General features: G+C 38.9%; 1 protein-coding gene across 1 annotated transcript in view; it reads left to right on the forward strand.

Annotated features, from left to right (window-relative positions):
* Positions 1 to 10,994, forward strand: part of LOC126482357 (uncharacterized) — a 238,508-nt gene extending 227,514 nt beyond the window's left edge. Inside the window, exons 14-15 of the mRNA XM_050106441.1 lie at positions 3,074 to 3,309; positions 10,286 to 10,994. Of these exons, the coding sequence (XP_049962398.1) occupies positions 3,074 to 3,255 (182 nt within the window). The 3' untranslated portion in view covers positions 3,256 to 3,309; positions 10,286 to 10,994. The remainder of the gene's footprint in view (positions 1 to 3,073; positions 3,310 to 10,285) is intronic.
* The last annotated feature ends 2,074 nt before the right edge of the window (positions 10,995 to 13,068 follow it).

Genomic DNA, 13,068 nt, shown 5'->3' on the forward strand with positions numbered 1-13,068 from the left:
GAATTCGTAGATGGAAAGACTGATCGAGGAGGTATATTCAAGCTCCCAGAAATTGTGTCCATTCTTACTGCAGAATTCATAGTGATTTTAGAGGGACTTAAATATGCAAAAGAAGTGAAAGAACAAACAATCATAATTTTATCGGGCTCATGCTCACCACTGATGCTGTTAAAAATGCTACACTGTCTACAGTACCAAAATTTATGTAGTGTATTAGATTATAGAAGCAGTGCATGAACTTTCTCATGTAAAAAAAGATGAGCATCATTTTACAGATAAAAGCACACAGTGGAATAAAAGTAGATAATCCGTTCTAGGAAACTGTATGCAGTGGTTCAGTGAAATATGATGAAGTGCCACCCAGTGATATCCTTCACAACATAAGGACTATGGTCAGGAGCTCTATAGAATTAATTGCCAACAGTCATACAAAATTAAAGGGAGGCACTATGCCCCAGTGGTGCCTATCTCCCATCACATCTTTGGTACCAAAACTTCAGATAAAACAGAAACTTTACAGTGACTTTGCTTCAATCGCAGGAGATCCCAACAACATCTCTATGATCTCAACGTGATCACGTCATCTTTGTGTGAATGTGGCAGTGAGGAAGATGTGGATCACATTTCTTCGGCTGCCACAAAAGGTTTCAAGAAACCACAAAACTGTTATAGTATGTGATGATATCTGAAAATGCATTGCCTGCGAACATTAAAACCCTTTTAGCATCAGAACACACATGGTAATCTATACATTCTATATAATACTTGTTTTTTTAAATAAACCACCTTTTCTTGCTGCAATGTAATTTATTTTTCCCTTTTGCGTTTTGCCTTTTTCTTACTCTAAGGCATCTTCAGTGGGATCTAAAATGACAGTTTTGTTATTTTTGGATTATCAGACAGTTCACATAGTTTTTTGTGTAAATAAGTAGTTAGTTACAGCTTACTGGCATTGCCACTTCCTCATCTGGTCTGGAGGCTGGGCGCTTCCTCATCTGGTCTGGAGGCTGCACTGCCACTTCATTTCCACAACATAAGCACAATTTTGTATTCCGAACTTTTTCTTTCACACTGTTCACCATGTTTCTGCTTCTTCTTTATGGTGCACTATTATTCTTTTGCCACTAGTTATAGCTATTTGTTTGAACACTGTGCTTTGAAAGACATAAATATTGTGAGTTCATTATTTGTTTCCGCCTGTTTAGTTTGTTTACCTACATGTTGCCAAACTTACAAGGTATATGTTCAAAACTAATGTCTATTAATGACGTTCATACCTGTGTGTGTGTGGGGGGGGGTTGAGTATGAATGAGTGGTGATCAGCTGATTTCAGTTTTGGTTTAAGTGTTCTGTGGACAAGCAAGTTAAAAGTTGTCAGGTGGTATTGTTATTGTTACCATTATTGTTGTTGTTGTTATTATTATTATTATTATTATCCTCTTTTGGTGTGTTATTCTATTATTTTATCCGTTAGTGTAAACAATGAATTGTTTGGTATGTGAACTGGATCATTCAACAGGGTTTTCTTTTCTGCTTTGGTTTCCTGTTTGTGGTAATTTTCGTGCAGGGTTAGGAGGTGTTTTTTATTGTGCTTGCTGTGGAGGATGGCCACCTAGCTGGCCATTGTGGCCAAGCGGTTTTAGGCACTTCAGGCCAGAACCGCACTGCTGCTATGGTCACAGGTTCGAATCCTGCCTCAGGCGTGGATGTGTGTGATGTCTTTAGGTTAGTTAGGTTTAAGTAGTTCTAAGTCTAGGGGACTGATGACCAGATGTTCAGTCCCATAGTGCTCAGAGCCATTTGAACAATTTGATGGCCACCCAAACAAACTTATCAAGCTTCTATACAATTTTGTAACAAAGTGCCAAATAAGAATAAAGGAAGAGAGATTTTTTTTTATTTATAATATATTAAATATATTAATTTACATAGGTTGTTTACTGAAGTTCTGCCTAAAAGGATGTCATAGCTAATTGTTTTTATGGTCTGAGGCTGACTGTGTGGGTGGTGCCATAAACCCATTAACAAATTAAAAAAGAAAAATTCCTTACATCATAAAATAAGCCTATGAATGTCATAATAGAGCAAGTACTAAAATAAGTTTCATCAGCAGCATATCGTGACACACTTTAAATTTTGAACTCGTCACAGAAAAGATTTCTTTTTCACAAGTAAATCACATTCTGTCGACTCAACGCATGATGAACAGTGCTGTTTGAGAACATTCCAATAGCTGGTGCTACCTCTGAGTAATGACTGATTTTCACTATGTCTTGCATATCAACAAATTTTCTTCTGCTATAATGAATGGTAATTATCAGTATGTCTACTTGCTCAGCCACATTTCTCAATTCCTCTGGATTTTAATATGATATGATTATTTGTTCCTTTGGGAAAATGTTCATGAAATCCAGTTCTTTTTACAATGTATCTGGCTTATGCAATAATGAAATTCAATTTTGTTCACCAGATGCTTTTTTAATATGCTACAGAAAATTATGCTTTGCTTACAGCCATCTCATGGTTGGGTCTTGTGAAAAGAGAATATTTCATTTGACTCATCCACACAACTTTGCTGTACATATGGCACTTTGATAGTTTGCTACAGCTTATCTGTAAACCAGTCCCATTGCTAGGTCTCCAGGTCAACCAGGTTTTTATAGTGCATTGGTATTCCTCACTTTGTGCTTAATTGCACCATAGTGTAGTCACACAGACCTGAAATTCTGTTTTTACATCAGTAGCACAATGTTTTTTAAGCACCCAATAGAAGTTACAAGAGATGAGCCTCTGCCATAACACTTTTCCTGAAAAATAAACAGCTACACATAGAATTATTCAGAACTACCTTGGACCTGGCTACAAATAAATAAATGTGTGTTCCAAACTCATTGTATTTACCTCGATTTCTATGCATGTTGTATTGTTTTCGAGTAATCTACTACACGGAAATAGTTTGAATTTGTATATCATTAAGGTCATTCACTTCCGGCAAATATAAATGAATTCAAATTTAAGAGTTTTGATGTGTACTTGAAATAATTACTGATATTTCACATGAATTATGTTACAGATTCTAAGTTGACACAAATTCCACTTGTGGTTCTGGAACAAATGGACCTACAGTTGAAACAAAATAAGAAAATTACACAAAATTTGGATCTTCAGACATCAACTACTCGTTGCTGCTGTTGTCAAGTATTGTGTAGGAGCATTGCCACCCAGACTGACAGCAGTCACATGAAGCAGAACTGAAATAACTTTCTGAAAGTGAAACATTTGTGTACTTCTTTGACATTTTGGAAACAGGTATGTTAATTACAGTGTTATGAATTGTCATGTAACACAGTATATCACAATCAAATTTGTCCCTACATGTTCTCCCTCCGTATGTAATTTTCATGTGGAGTTTGTCGTCTTGCTGGAGTTGAGAGTAAAGTTATGCACTGCTAAGCAAGGTATTCATATATGAAAACAGAGTAGCCCAGCAGAGTGATGTGTAGTACTCTTCCCCACCAGTGAGAATAGGATTGACAACCCCAACTGCTACATATTTGGTGAGGTACACCATCTGGTGACGTCACACAATCTACATTTATCTTCCACATTTGGTGTATTTTCCAATGTTTCGGCTCCATGTGGCTCGTCTTAAATTACTTGTCTCTGTGTCATCTACATTGCTTTGAGGCATTTCAAATGTTAATAAGAACATCCCTGTATACAAACTGATGGAAAAAAAATCACAGCACCAAGAAGGAGCTCTAGAACATAATCGAAAGTTGGTAGGCATCTTTCTACACCTGAAAGATAATGTCTGTTCAAATTTTGTGCCAGTCACAGAAGAGTGGCACTAGTAGCTTAAGTATGAGGCTGCAAATCAGTTTTGCTTTAAATAAACACTGTAACAGTCATGAGCATTAGTTACATTTGAGACTGGATGTGGTGATGTTAATGAAGAATGTGTTTAAAGCAACAAAGACACCATTGTCAACACTTCACTGAGTTGGAAGGAGGTCATGTAATAGGGCTATGACAAGCTGGATGTTCGTTCCGTGATATTGCAGTAAGACTTGCCGGGAATGTAGATGCTGTACATGATTGCTAGCAGTGGTGGTCACAAGAACATACGGTTGCAAGAAGAAAATGTTCCACATGGCACTACCGAGAGGGAAGATCATTATGATCATTGTATGGCTCTTGTATGTCATAGTGCATCTGCAGTAGCAGTTGGCACCACAGTGGCACAACAGACTGTTACAAATCGTTTACTTCAAGGACAGCTCCAAGCCAGATGCCCTGTAGGGTGCATTCCACCAACCCCCAACCCTGCCATTAGCAACTTAAGTTGTGTCTAGAGAGAGATCATTGGAGGGGCCTGGTGGAGATCAGTTGTTTTTTATGATGAAAGTTAGTTCTGTCTCAGTGTCACTAATGGCTGTGTGTTGATTACAAGGACGCCAATTGTTGGCCTGCAACCAGCATGTATATGTGCTAGACATATTGGACCTACGCATAGGTTATGGTCTGGGTTGAAATTTCGTATGACACAGGAGCAGTCTCTTGGTTATCTCTCCCACTCTAACTGCAGAATTATACATCAGTCTGGTGATTCAACCTGTTGTGCTGGCATTCATGGGGTGATTTTCCAACAGGATAACACTGGTCCATGCACTGCTGTTGTAACCGAACATGCTCTAGAAAGTGTCGACATGTTGCCTTAGCCTTCTTGATCGCCAGATCTGTCTGCAATCGACCACATATGGGACATCATTGGATGGCAACTCCAGCGTCATCCACAACCAGCATTAACCACCCCTGTATTGACCAACAAAGCACGTCAGGCATGGAACTCCATCCCACAAACTGACATCTGGCACCTGTACGACACAATGCATGCACCTTTGCATGCTTGCATTCAACATTCTGGTGGTTATACTGGTTATTAATCTATCACCATGTCACATTTGAAATGGCTTGTCTGACTCTTAAATTAATTTGAAATCTTGCAATTTTTATTAGTTAAATATGTTACCTAGACAAACGTATTCCCAAAATATCATTACTCTACAGTAATTATTTTTTGGTGTTGCAATTTGTTTCCATCAGTGTAAATTCAGAGGGAGAGGTTTTGAGAAGGCCTTAAGGCTTTAACCAGGAATTGGAGGTTGTGTTAGACTTCTAAAATGGGATCACTCTGGTGGAGTTTGTGGGTGGAGTAGTAGGACGGTTGGTGTAAGACTTCCATCAGGTAATCTCTGCATCTCATAACAGTTCACAGCCTCAACACGTTCTCTCCCACTCGTTGTAACTAGCCCTCCTCGACTCTGTGTACCACCTTCCTGGATGCTGACGTCCTCCTCTCTGATGGCTGCATCCACACCTTTGTCCTCATTAAACCCACCAACCACCAACTGTATCTTCATTTTGACAGCTGCCATCACTTCTATGCCAAAAAAATCTCTCCCATAAAATTGGGCCACTCTGTATCTACAGTGATATGAATTCCCCTGCCCAATATGTTGAAGGTTTCACAAAGGCCTTCACATACAGGTATTATCCCTAGCCTAGCCCACAACAGATTTTTTTGCCGTATCCTCATACACATCCAATACTCCCACCACCCCCAGGAACCAGCTACAAAGGAGTGTTCCCTTCATCACCTGATAGCATCCCATACTGAAACAAATCGACCACATCCTTCTCAGAGCTTTCATTAACCATCACCATGCCCTGAAATGAGGGCCATGTTATCCAAGATCCTTCCCATCTCTCCTAAAGTAGTTTTCCGTTGCCCACCAAACCACCACCATATCCTAGTCCATCCCTATGCCACTCCTGCTCCTAACCCCTCGCCACAGGGATCATGTTGTTGTTGTTGTTGTTGTTGTTGTTGTGGTCTTCAGTCCTGAGACTTGTTTGATGCAGCTCTTCATGCTACTCTACCCTGTGCAAGCTTCTTCATCTTCCAGTACTTCCTGCAACCTACATCCTTCTGAATCTGCTTAGTGTATTCATCTCTTGGTCTCCCTCTATGATTTTTACCCTCCAAGCTGCCCTCCAATACTAAATTGGTGATCCCTTGATGTCTCAGAACATGTCCTACCAACCAATCCCTTCTTCTAGTCAAGTTGTGCCACAAACTCCTGTTCTCCCCAATTCTATTCAGTACCTCCTCATTAGTTATGTGATCTACCCATCTAATCTTCAGCATTCTTCTGTAGCACCACATTTCAAAAGCTTCTATTCTCTTCTTGTCCAAACTAGTTATCGTCCATGTTTCACTTCCATACATGGCTACACTCCATACAAGTACTTTCAGAAACGACTTCCTGACACTTAAATCTATACTCGATGTTAACAAATTTCTCTTCTTCAGAAACGCTTTCCTTGCCATTGCCAATCTACATTTTATATCCTCTCTGCTTCGGCCATCATCAGTTATTTTGCTCCCCAAATAGCAAAACTCCTTTACTACTTTAAGTGTCTCATTTCCTAATCTAATTCCTCAGCATCACCTGACTTTAATTCGACTACATTCCATTATCCTCGTTTTGCTTTTGTTGATGTTCATCTTATATCCTCCTTTCAAGACACTGTCCATTCTGTTCAGCTGCTTTCCAAGTCCTTTGCTGTCTGTGACAGAATTACAATGTCATCGGCGAACCTCAAGGTTTTTTATTTCTTCTCCATGGATTTTAATACCTACTCCGAATTTTTCTTTTGTTTCCTTTACTGCTTGCTCAATACACAGATTGAATAACATCGGGGAGAGGCTACAACCCTGTCTCACTCCCTTCCCAACCACTGCTTCCTTTTCATGCCCCTCGACTCTTATAACTGCCACCTGGTTTCTGTACAAATTGTAAATAGCCTTTCACTCCCTGTATTTTTCCCCGAGGTCGGCTTCTACCGGTTTTTCCATTCGTCTGTAAAGAATTTGCGTTAGTATTTTGCAGCCGTGACTTATTAAACTGGTAGTTTGGTAATTTTCACATCTGTCAACACCTGCTTTCTTTGGGATTGGAATTACTATATTCTTCTTGAAGTCTGTGGGTATTTTGCCTGTCTCATACATCTTGTTCACCAGATGGTAGAGTTTTGTAAGGGCTGGCTCTCCCAAGGCTATCAGTAGTTCTAATGGAATGTTGTCTACTCCCGGAGCCTTGTTTCGACTTAGGTCTTTCAGTGCTCTGTCAAACTCTTCCCGCAGTATCATATCTCCCATCTGAGGGGGTGGATTGGACAGGTCTTGCACCTGGGTCTTCCACAGGGATATGATCCCTGTCCCTGTGGAAGACCCAGGTGCAAGACCTGTCCAATCCATCCACTCAGCACGTCCTATTGTAGTCTTGTCACAGGCTTATCCTACCCCATCAGAGGCCAGGCCACTTGCGAAAACAGCCACGTCATGTACCAGCTCTACTGCTGTCATTGTATAGATTTTTATATTGGTGTGACGACCAACCAGCTGACTACCAGGATGAATGGCCACTGCCAAACTATGGCCAAGAGCAAAGTAGGCCATCGTGTGGTACATCATGCAACCAAACATAATGTGCTTGATTTCAATGACTACTTCACAACCAGGGACATCTTGATCCTCTCTTCCACCACCAGCGTTTCTGAAATGTGCAGTTGGGAGGTATCCTTGCAACACGTTCTCCACTTCTGAAATCATCTTGTCCTCAACCTAAGGTAATTTATTGTCCCCACATGCACCATCCAAGTACCGCCCCATCTGCCCTATCACCTACTCCCAGTTCACATCCTCCACCATCATTGTGGTCTGCTCTCTGCCTTCTCTGCTGCTTTCCTTTTCCATCCCCCCTCCCCTCCTCTCCCCTTCCCCGCCTCCTCCCAAAGCTTCCTGATGCTGATGACCACCATCTAGCATTTACACACACTATCAGGCAGGTCTGACTCCTCTACCCCACTCACACTGTGCTATCCCTCCCCCTTCCCCACATCATTGCTCCTCGCACTCAAAACACCACCATTGGATTGTGGTCTCAGTGGCCAGAGAGAGTGGTCATGTATGCATGAGGTGTGCTTGCGTGTGTGGATGTGTTTGTGTGTTCTTTTCCTCCTGAAGAAAGCTTTTGCAAAAGTTCAGTGTCAAATAGTTTTTGTTGTGTCTGTCTGCAACTCAACATGTCATATTTAAGGTGAGTAACACTTTCTCATAATTTTGTTCGTGTTACAACCTGAACTTTCAGTGTTTGACACTTAAGAATGTTCTGCATAAAAGATTAAATAATAGATTTTCAGCTACAGTTATGCATTCTGCAAACCATGACAACAATATTTTTTTAGAAAATCATTTTACCGTTATTTTTCTTCACTTCATTGGCCTGTTTAAGTCAATGCATAAAATATTACAATTGTGATATAAACTTAGCTATAACAAATTCAATTGCTGCATTGTAAAAATCATATCATGTTCCATTTAGCTTTCTGCTTCAGTAGCAGTGTATGTTGTTGATGTGTCATTCATTGGCAAAGTTTTTGATACTTACTATTGGGCATAACCACTAAAGATGTTTGAGGGACAAAGTTGCCTCCAAGGTATCTGTAAATTTTATCCCAGGTATTTTGCAGTTATTTCAGCATACCTGATACTGAAGTTAAATCAGTGAAGCTTATTTCAGCATCATGATACTGAAGTTAAATCAGTGAAGCTAATTTAAAGTTATTTTTTGGTGTTCAGATAAATATTGCTCCAGGCAGATTGAAGCCCAGTTGCAAGTATTGGTATTGTTGTTCTTATAGAATTTAATTCACCCAGATTGCATAAAAATACATAACGATTACTAGTTTCAGCAAAACTAAATTGCCATCTCGGCTCATTTGTACAGAACTACCACCTTTTTTTGTTGAATGTGTCCAATTAATGTGAACAGTCCATGGAATGGATTGGCCCTGGAAAAAAAAAATTAATAAATACATAAATAAAAAATGAAATTTTCTATGCAAATTATCTGAAGATGGCAGTTTAATTTCGTTGAAACTAGTAATCATTGTGTCTTTTTATGCAATCTGGGTGAATAAACTTCTAAGAACAACAACTGTGTTATAATATGAGCAAAACACAAAATTACACCACAGAAATTGACTTGGCAAGAGCTAAAGTTGTCTTATGATCATGACATTTAAAGCAATGACTTGAAGAAACATGTCGGTGGGTAGTAATAATGGAAATATTGCACTAATCACATAAGTATTTACACTGCAATTAGGGGACACAATTTCCTGTAAAGATATTGCAGTCACAGTTTGCAGAATACACAACTGTAACTCACAGTTTGTTGCAAGATACGCTTTGTATAGCACTTCATACCTTCCAAAAATTCTCAAAAATATACCTTTTATTACACAAGTACTGGATAAAACCGGGGGAGGGGGGAGGACAGCTGAATGAAGAAAAGGCACAAATGTAGTTTACAATTGGTGTTAAATAGTATGAATTTCTCATGGCATGGTACCTGTAAATGTGTGATAGATTATGGGAGGATACCAACAGTTTTTGTGTGTGTGTGTGTGTGTGTGTGTGTGTGTGTGTGTGTGTGTGTGTGTCTGTGTGTGTGTTTGTGTGTGTGTGTGTGTGTGCGTGTGACACATACAATTGAAATGCAATAGTGGAGCAACAACAAATATCATTTTCTGTGTTTTTCTTAAATGTCATTTAAAATAATAAACTGATACAGTTCTACAGTTAGGAACTGTATTCACTGACATAAGAATAATGTATATCATTTATTCAGCAATATCTTCAAGACAACTATTTAAGCAGTGAAGCACACTAACAATCAAGACCCCACAATATATTTACTCTGTTATGACCTTTACCTTTAATGGCCGGCTCAGCTTAATGATGATATTCACAAATTTCACTATATGCAATAAAAATGATGTCCTCCCTTCACAACTTTACCTTATTTTAGCACAGAAAGAGTATGTATGCAACCATAAAGAATAGACTGCCTCACCTTTGAATTTGAGTTACTGATATGCAATGCACTTTGTGAAACTATTTTCAACTCGTGCTCCTTCAAAGTGGAATCATTTAATAATTATACATAACAGTAAATAAGTTGTTGGTGGATGTTAGATTGTTTATAAGTTTTTTATTTGTTTAATTAGTCTTGCTTGGATAATTTCGGCAGTATATGCATTTAAGTGCTGTTTACATTGCCATTGCAGTTTTGATTTGCTTTTTATTTGTGTTTTTTATGTACTTACACTAAGAAATGGCACTGTGAATTGAAATAAACTTTGGCTGTTCCAGGTTTCCAATTATTTCTGTAATTCTGTGTCCATCGGAGGAATGTAGTTCAGTCATTCACAGAGATGGCCGCTATTATAACGACAGAACACTGTTATTCGTTGGAAATTGTATGGTATATTTTGGCAGTTGAAGAATTTTGTGTGTGTGTGTGTGTGTGTGTGTGTGTGTGTGTGTGTGTGTGTGTGTGTGTGTGTAAAATGAACAAAGTGCATTGAAGTAATTTATCAACTTAAATGACTCAAGCAGTCATTATAAAATTACTCCAATAATTCAATAATTATGGAGATGTAAATTTTACTCCATATTAATGTTATATTTATTATCAATGTCCATGTGTTTATAATTTATTGTTTGAAGCAGCTGAGTGTTGTATACTGATGCTTATGAATGAAGTGAAACAGTCTTTCTTATGCATTATTGTTATTTTTCTTCCTGTGCTCAAGTGGAAGCTTTAATCTACAGAAGAGAAGTCAGTGTGGGGGGGGGTTGTGTCTTCCATTTACAATTGCATTCCATGTTACTCATGTAATATAATAAAACTGTGTATAATAACATATGTAAATTGTAAATATGACACGGCGACTTTGAAAATGATGTTCCTTTAGCACATTGCAAGGTAATGTGCAGCCATGATGATATTCTTTTTCTGTTATATATTATTGTTTTGTATAATGTATTTCCCCTTGTCCAATACACATTTTTTTTAAATTATGTGTTTTTATTATTTTGATCCATGCAGATCCATGAAACTTTTTTGATATGGTGTTATATGTTGTGAAGACCAGGTATTGTTATTTCTGTGTAACAAAAGTTTTCCATAACAAAGTTTTAACCAAGTTTTACTAAGCATCACTCAAATGTGATTGGAATCTAATAACAGATTATCTGAAATCAAGAGTCAGGACTGGTCATGGTGTATCGACAGTTACAATCATTACTACCTCAGTGTTTATGTTAGGTCTCCAACTCGTATGAGAATTTTGAATGACATTGCTGATCCTTTCCACCTACTTGTTTTTGATCATATTTGCTTTATTTTATGTTTCTTTTTTTACTGGAAGTTGAACCAAATAATTGTGTATCAAGTTTTAACAGCCACACTCCGATTATTCATAATAAACTGTTTTGTAAGGTAGTGTTACTAGATTTTCATATTCTGATTTTTACATGGTAACTGAATTATCCTGTCTTTGTTCAAATATCTGTTCAACCTGTGTTGCGTACACTTACACTTCCATGCTCTGCAGTGCATTTAATTTGTGTTTAAAAGGCAGGGGGGACAGGGAGGAGAAATGAAAAATTATGTATTTTGGATAAATAAAGCTGCCCTCAACTTGAAGGTTGATTAAAATACAGCAGTATTTTATTGGGCTTGGTGCTTTTGACATTGATCAGATGATGATTCTTCCACTGAAATATTTTGTGTATGGTGGAACACAAGTCAGATAGGGCATTTATGTGCCTCAGACACTTCATTAGCTGAGACAGAATTCCAGGCTTTTCATGTTTTATTTTAAATTTAGCTCTACTTCATTAAATGAAGAAACTGATAAAGGTAAAAAATCCTTGATCAGTTTGAAATCACAGGTATGTTAACCAGGACTAGCAGTTGGTATGTTAGAGTGGATTATACTCACTCAGAGAACTCAGGGAAGGATTATACTCACTCAGAGAACTCAGGGAAGGTAAAATACTCATTCTGGATACAGTAGAATTTATATGCGTTGAAAGAAAATTCACAGAGTAGCTGTGCTAATTGCAGTTAGAATGAAGTACTTACGCCTTAGCATGGCTTCTCCAAATACACTACTGGCCATTACAATTGCTACACCACGAAGATGACGTACTACAGATGCAAAATTTAACCGACAGGAAGAAGATGCTGTGATATGCAAATGATTAGCTTTTCAGAGCAGTCACACAAGGTTGGAACCGGTGGCAACACCAACAACGTGCTGACATGCGGAAAGTTTCCAACCAATTTCTCATACACAAACAGCAGTTGACTGGCGTTGCCTGGTGAAACATTGTTGTGATGCCTCGTGTAAGGAGGAGAAATGCGTACCATCACGTTTCCGACTTTGATAAAGGTCGGATTGTAGCCTATCGAGATTGCGGTTTATCGTATTGCAACATTGTGGTTTATCGTATAGCAACATTGCTGCTCGCGTTGGACAAGATCCAATGACTGTTAGCAGAATATGGAATCAGTTAGGAGGGTAATATGGAATGTCGTGCTGGATCCCAACGGCCTCGTATCATTAGCAGTCGAGATGACAGGCATCTTATCCACATGACTGTAACGCATCGTGCAGCCACGTCTCAATCTCTGAGTCAACAGATGGGGACATTTGCAAGATGACAAGTATCTGCACAAACAGTTCGATGACGTTTGCAGCAGCACGGACTATCAGCTCGGAGACCATGGCTGCGGTTACCCTTGACGCTGCATCACAGACAGGAGCGCCTGTGATGGTGTACTCAACAACAAACCTGGGTGCACGAATGGCAAAACATCATTTTTTCGGATGAATCCAGGTTCTGTTTACAGCATCATGATGGCCGTATCCATGTTTGGCGACATCGCGGTGAACGCACGTTGTAAGCGTGTATTCATTATTGCCATACTGGCGTATCACCCGGCTTGCTGGTATGGGGTGCCATTGATTACACGTCTTGGTCACCTCTTGTTCGCATTGACTTTGAACAGTGGATGTTACATTTCAGATGTGTTACGACCCGTTGCTCTATCCTTCATTGGATCCCTGTGAAACCCTACATTT

The sequence above is a fragment of the Schistocerca serialis genome, chromosome 1 (genome assembly GCF_023864345.2).
Source record: "Schistocerca serialis cubense isolate TAMUIC-IGC-003099 chromosome 1, iqSchSeri2.2, whole genome shotgun sequence".
NCBI classification, from domain to species: Eukaryota; Metazoa; Arthropoda; class Insecta; order Orthoptera; family Acrididae; genus Schistocerca; species Schistocerca serialis.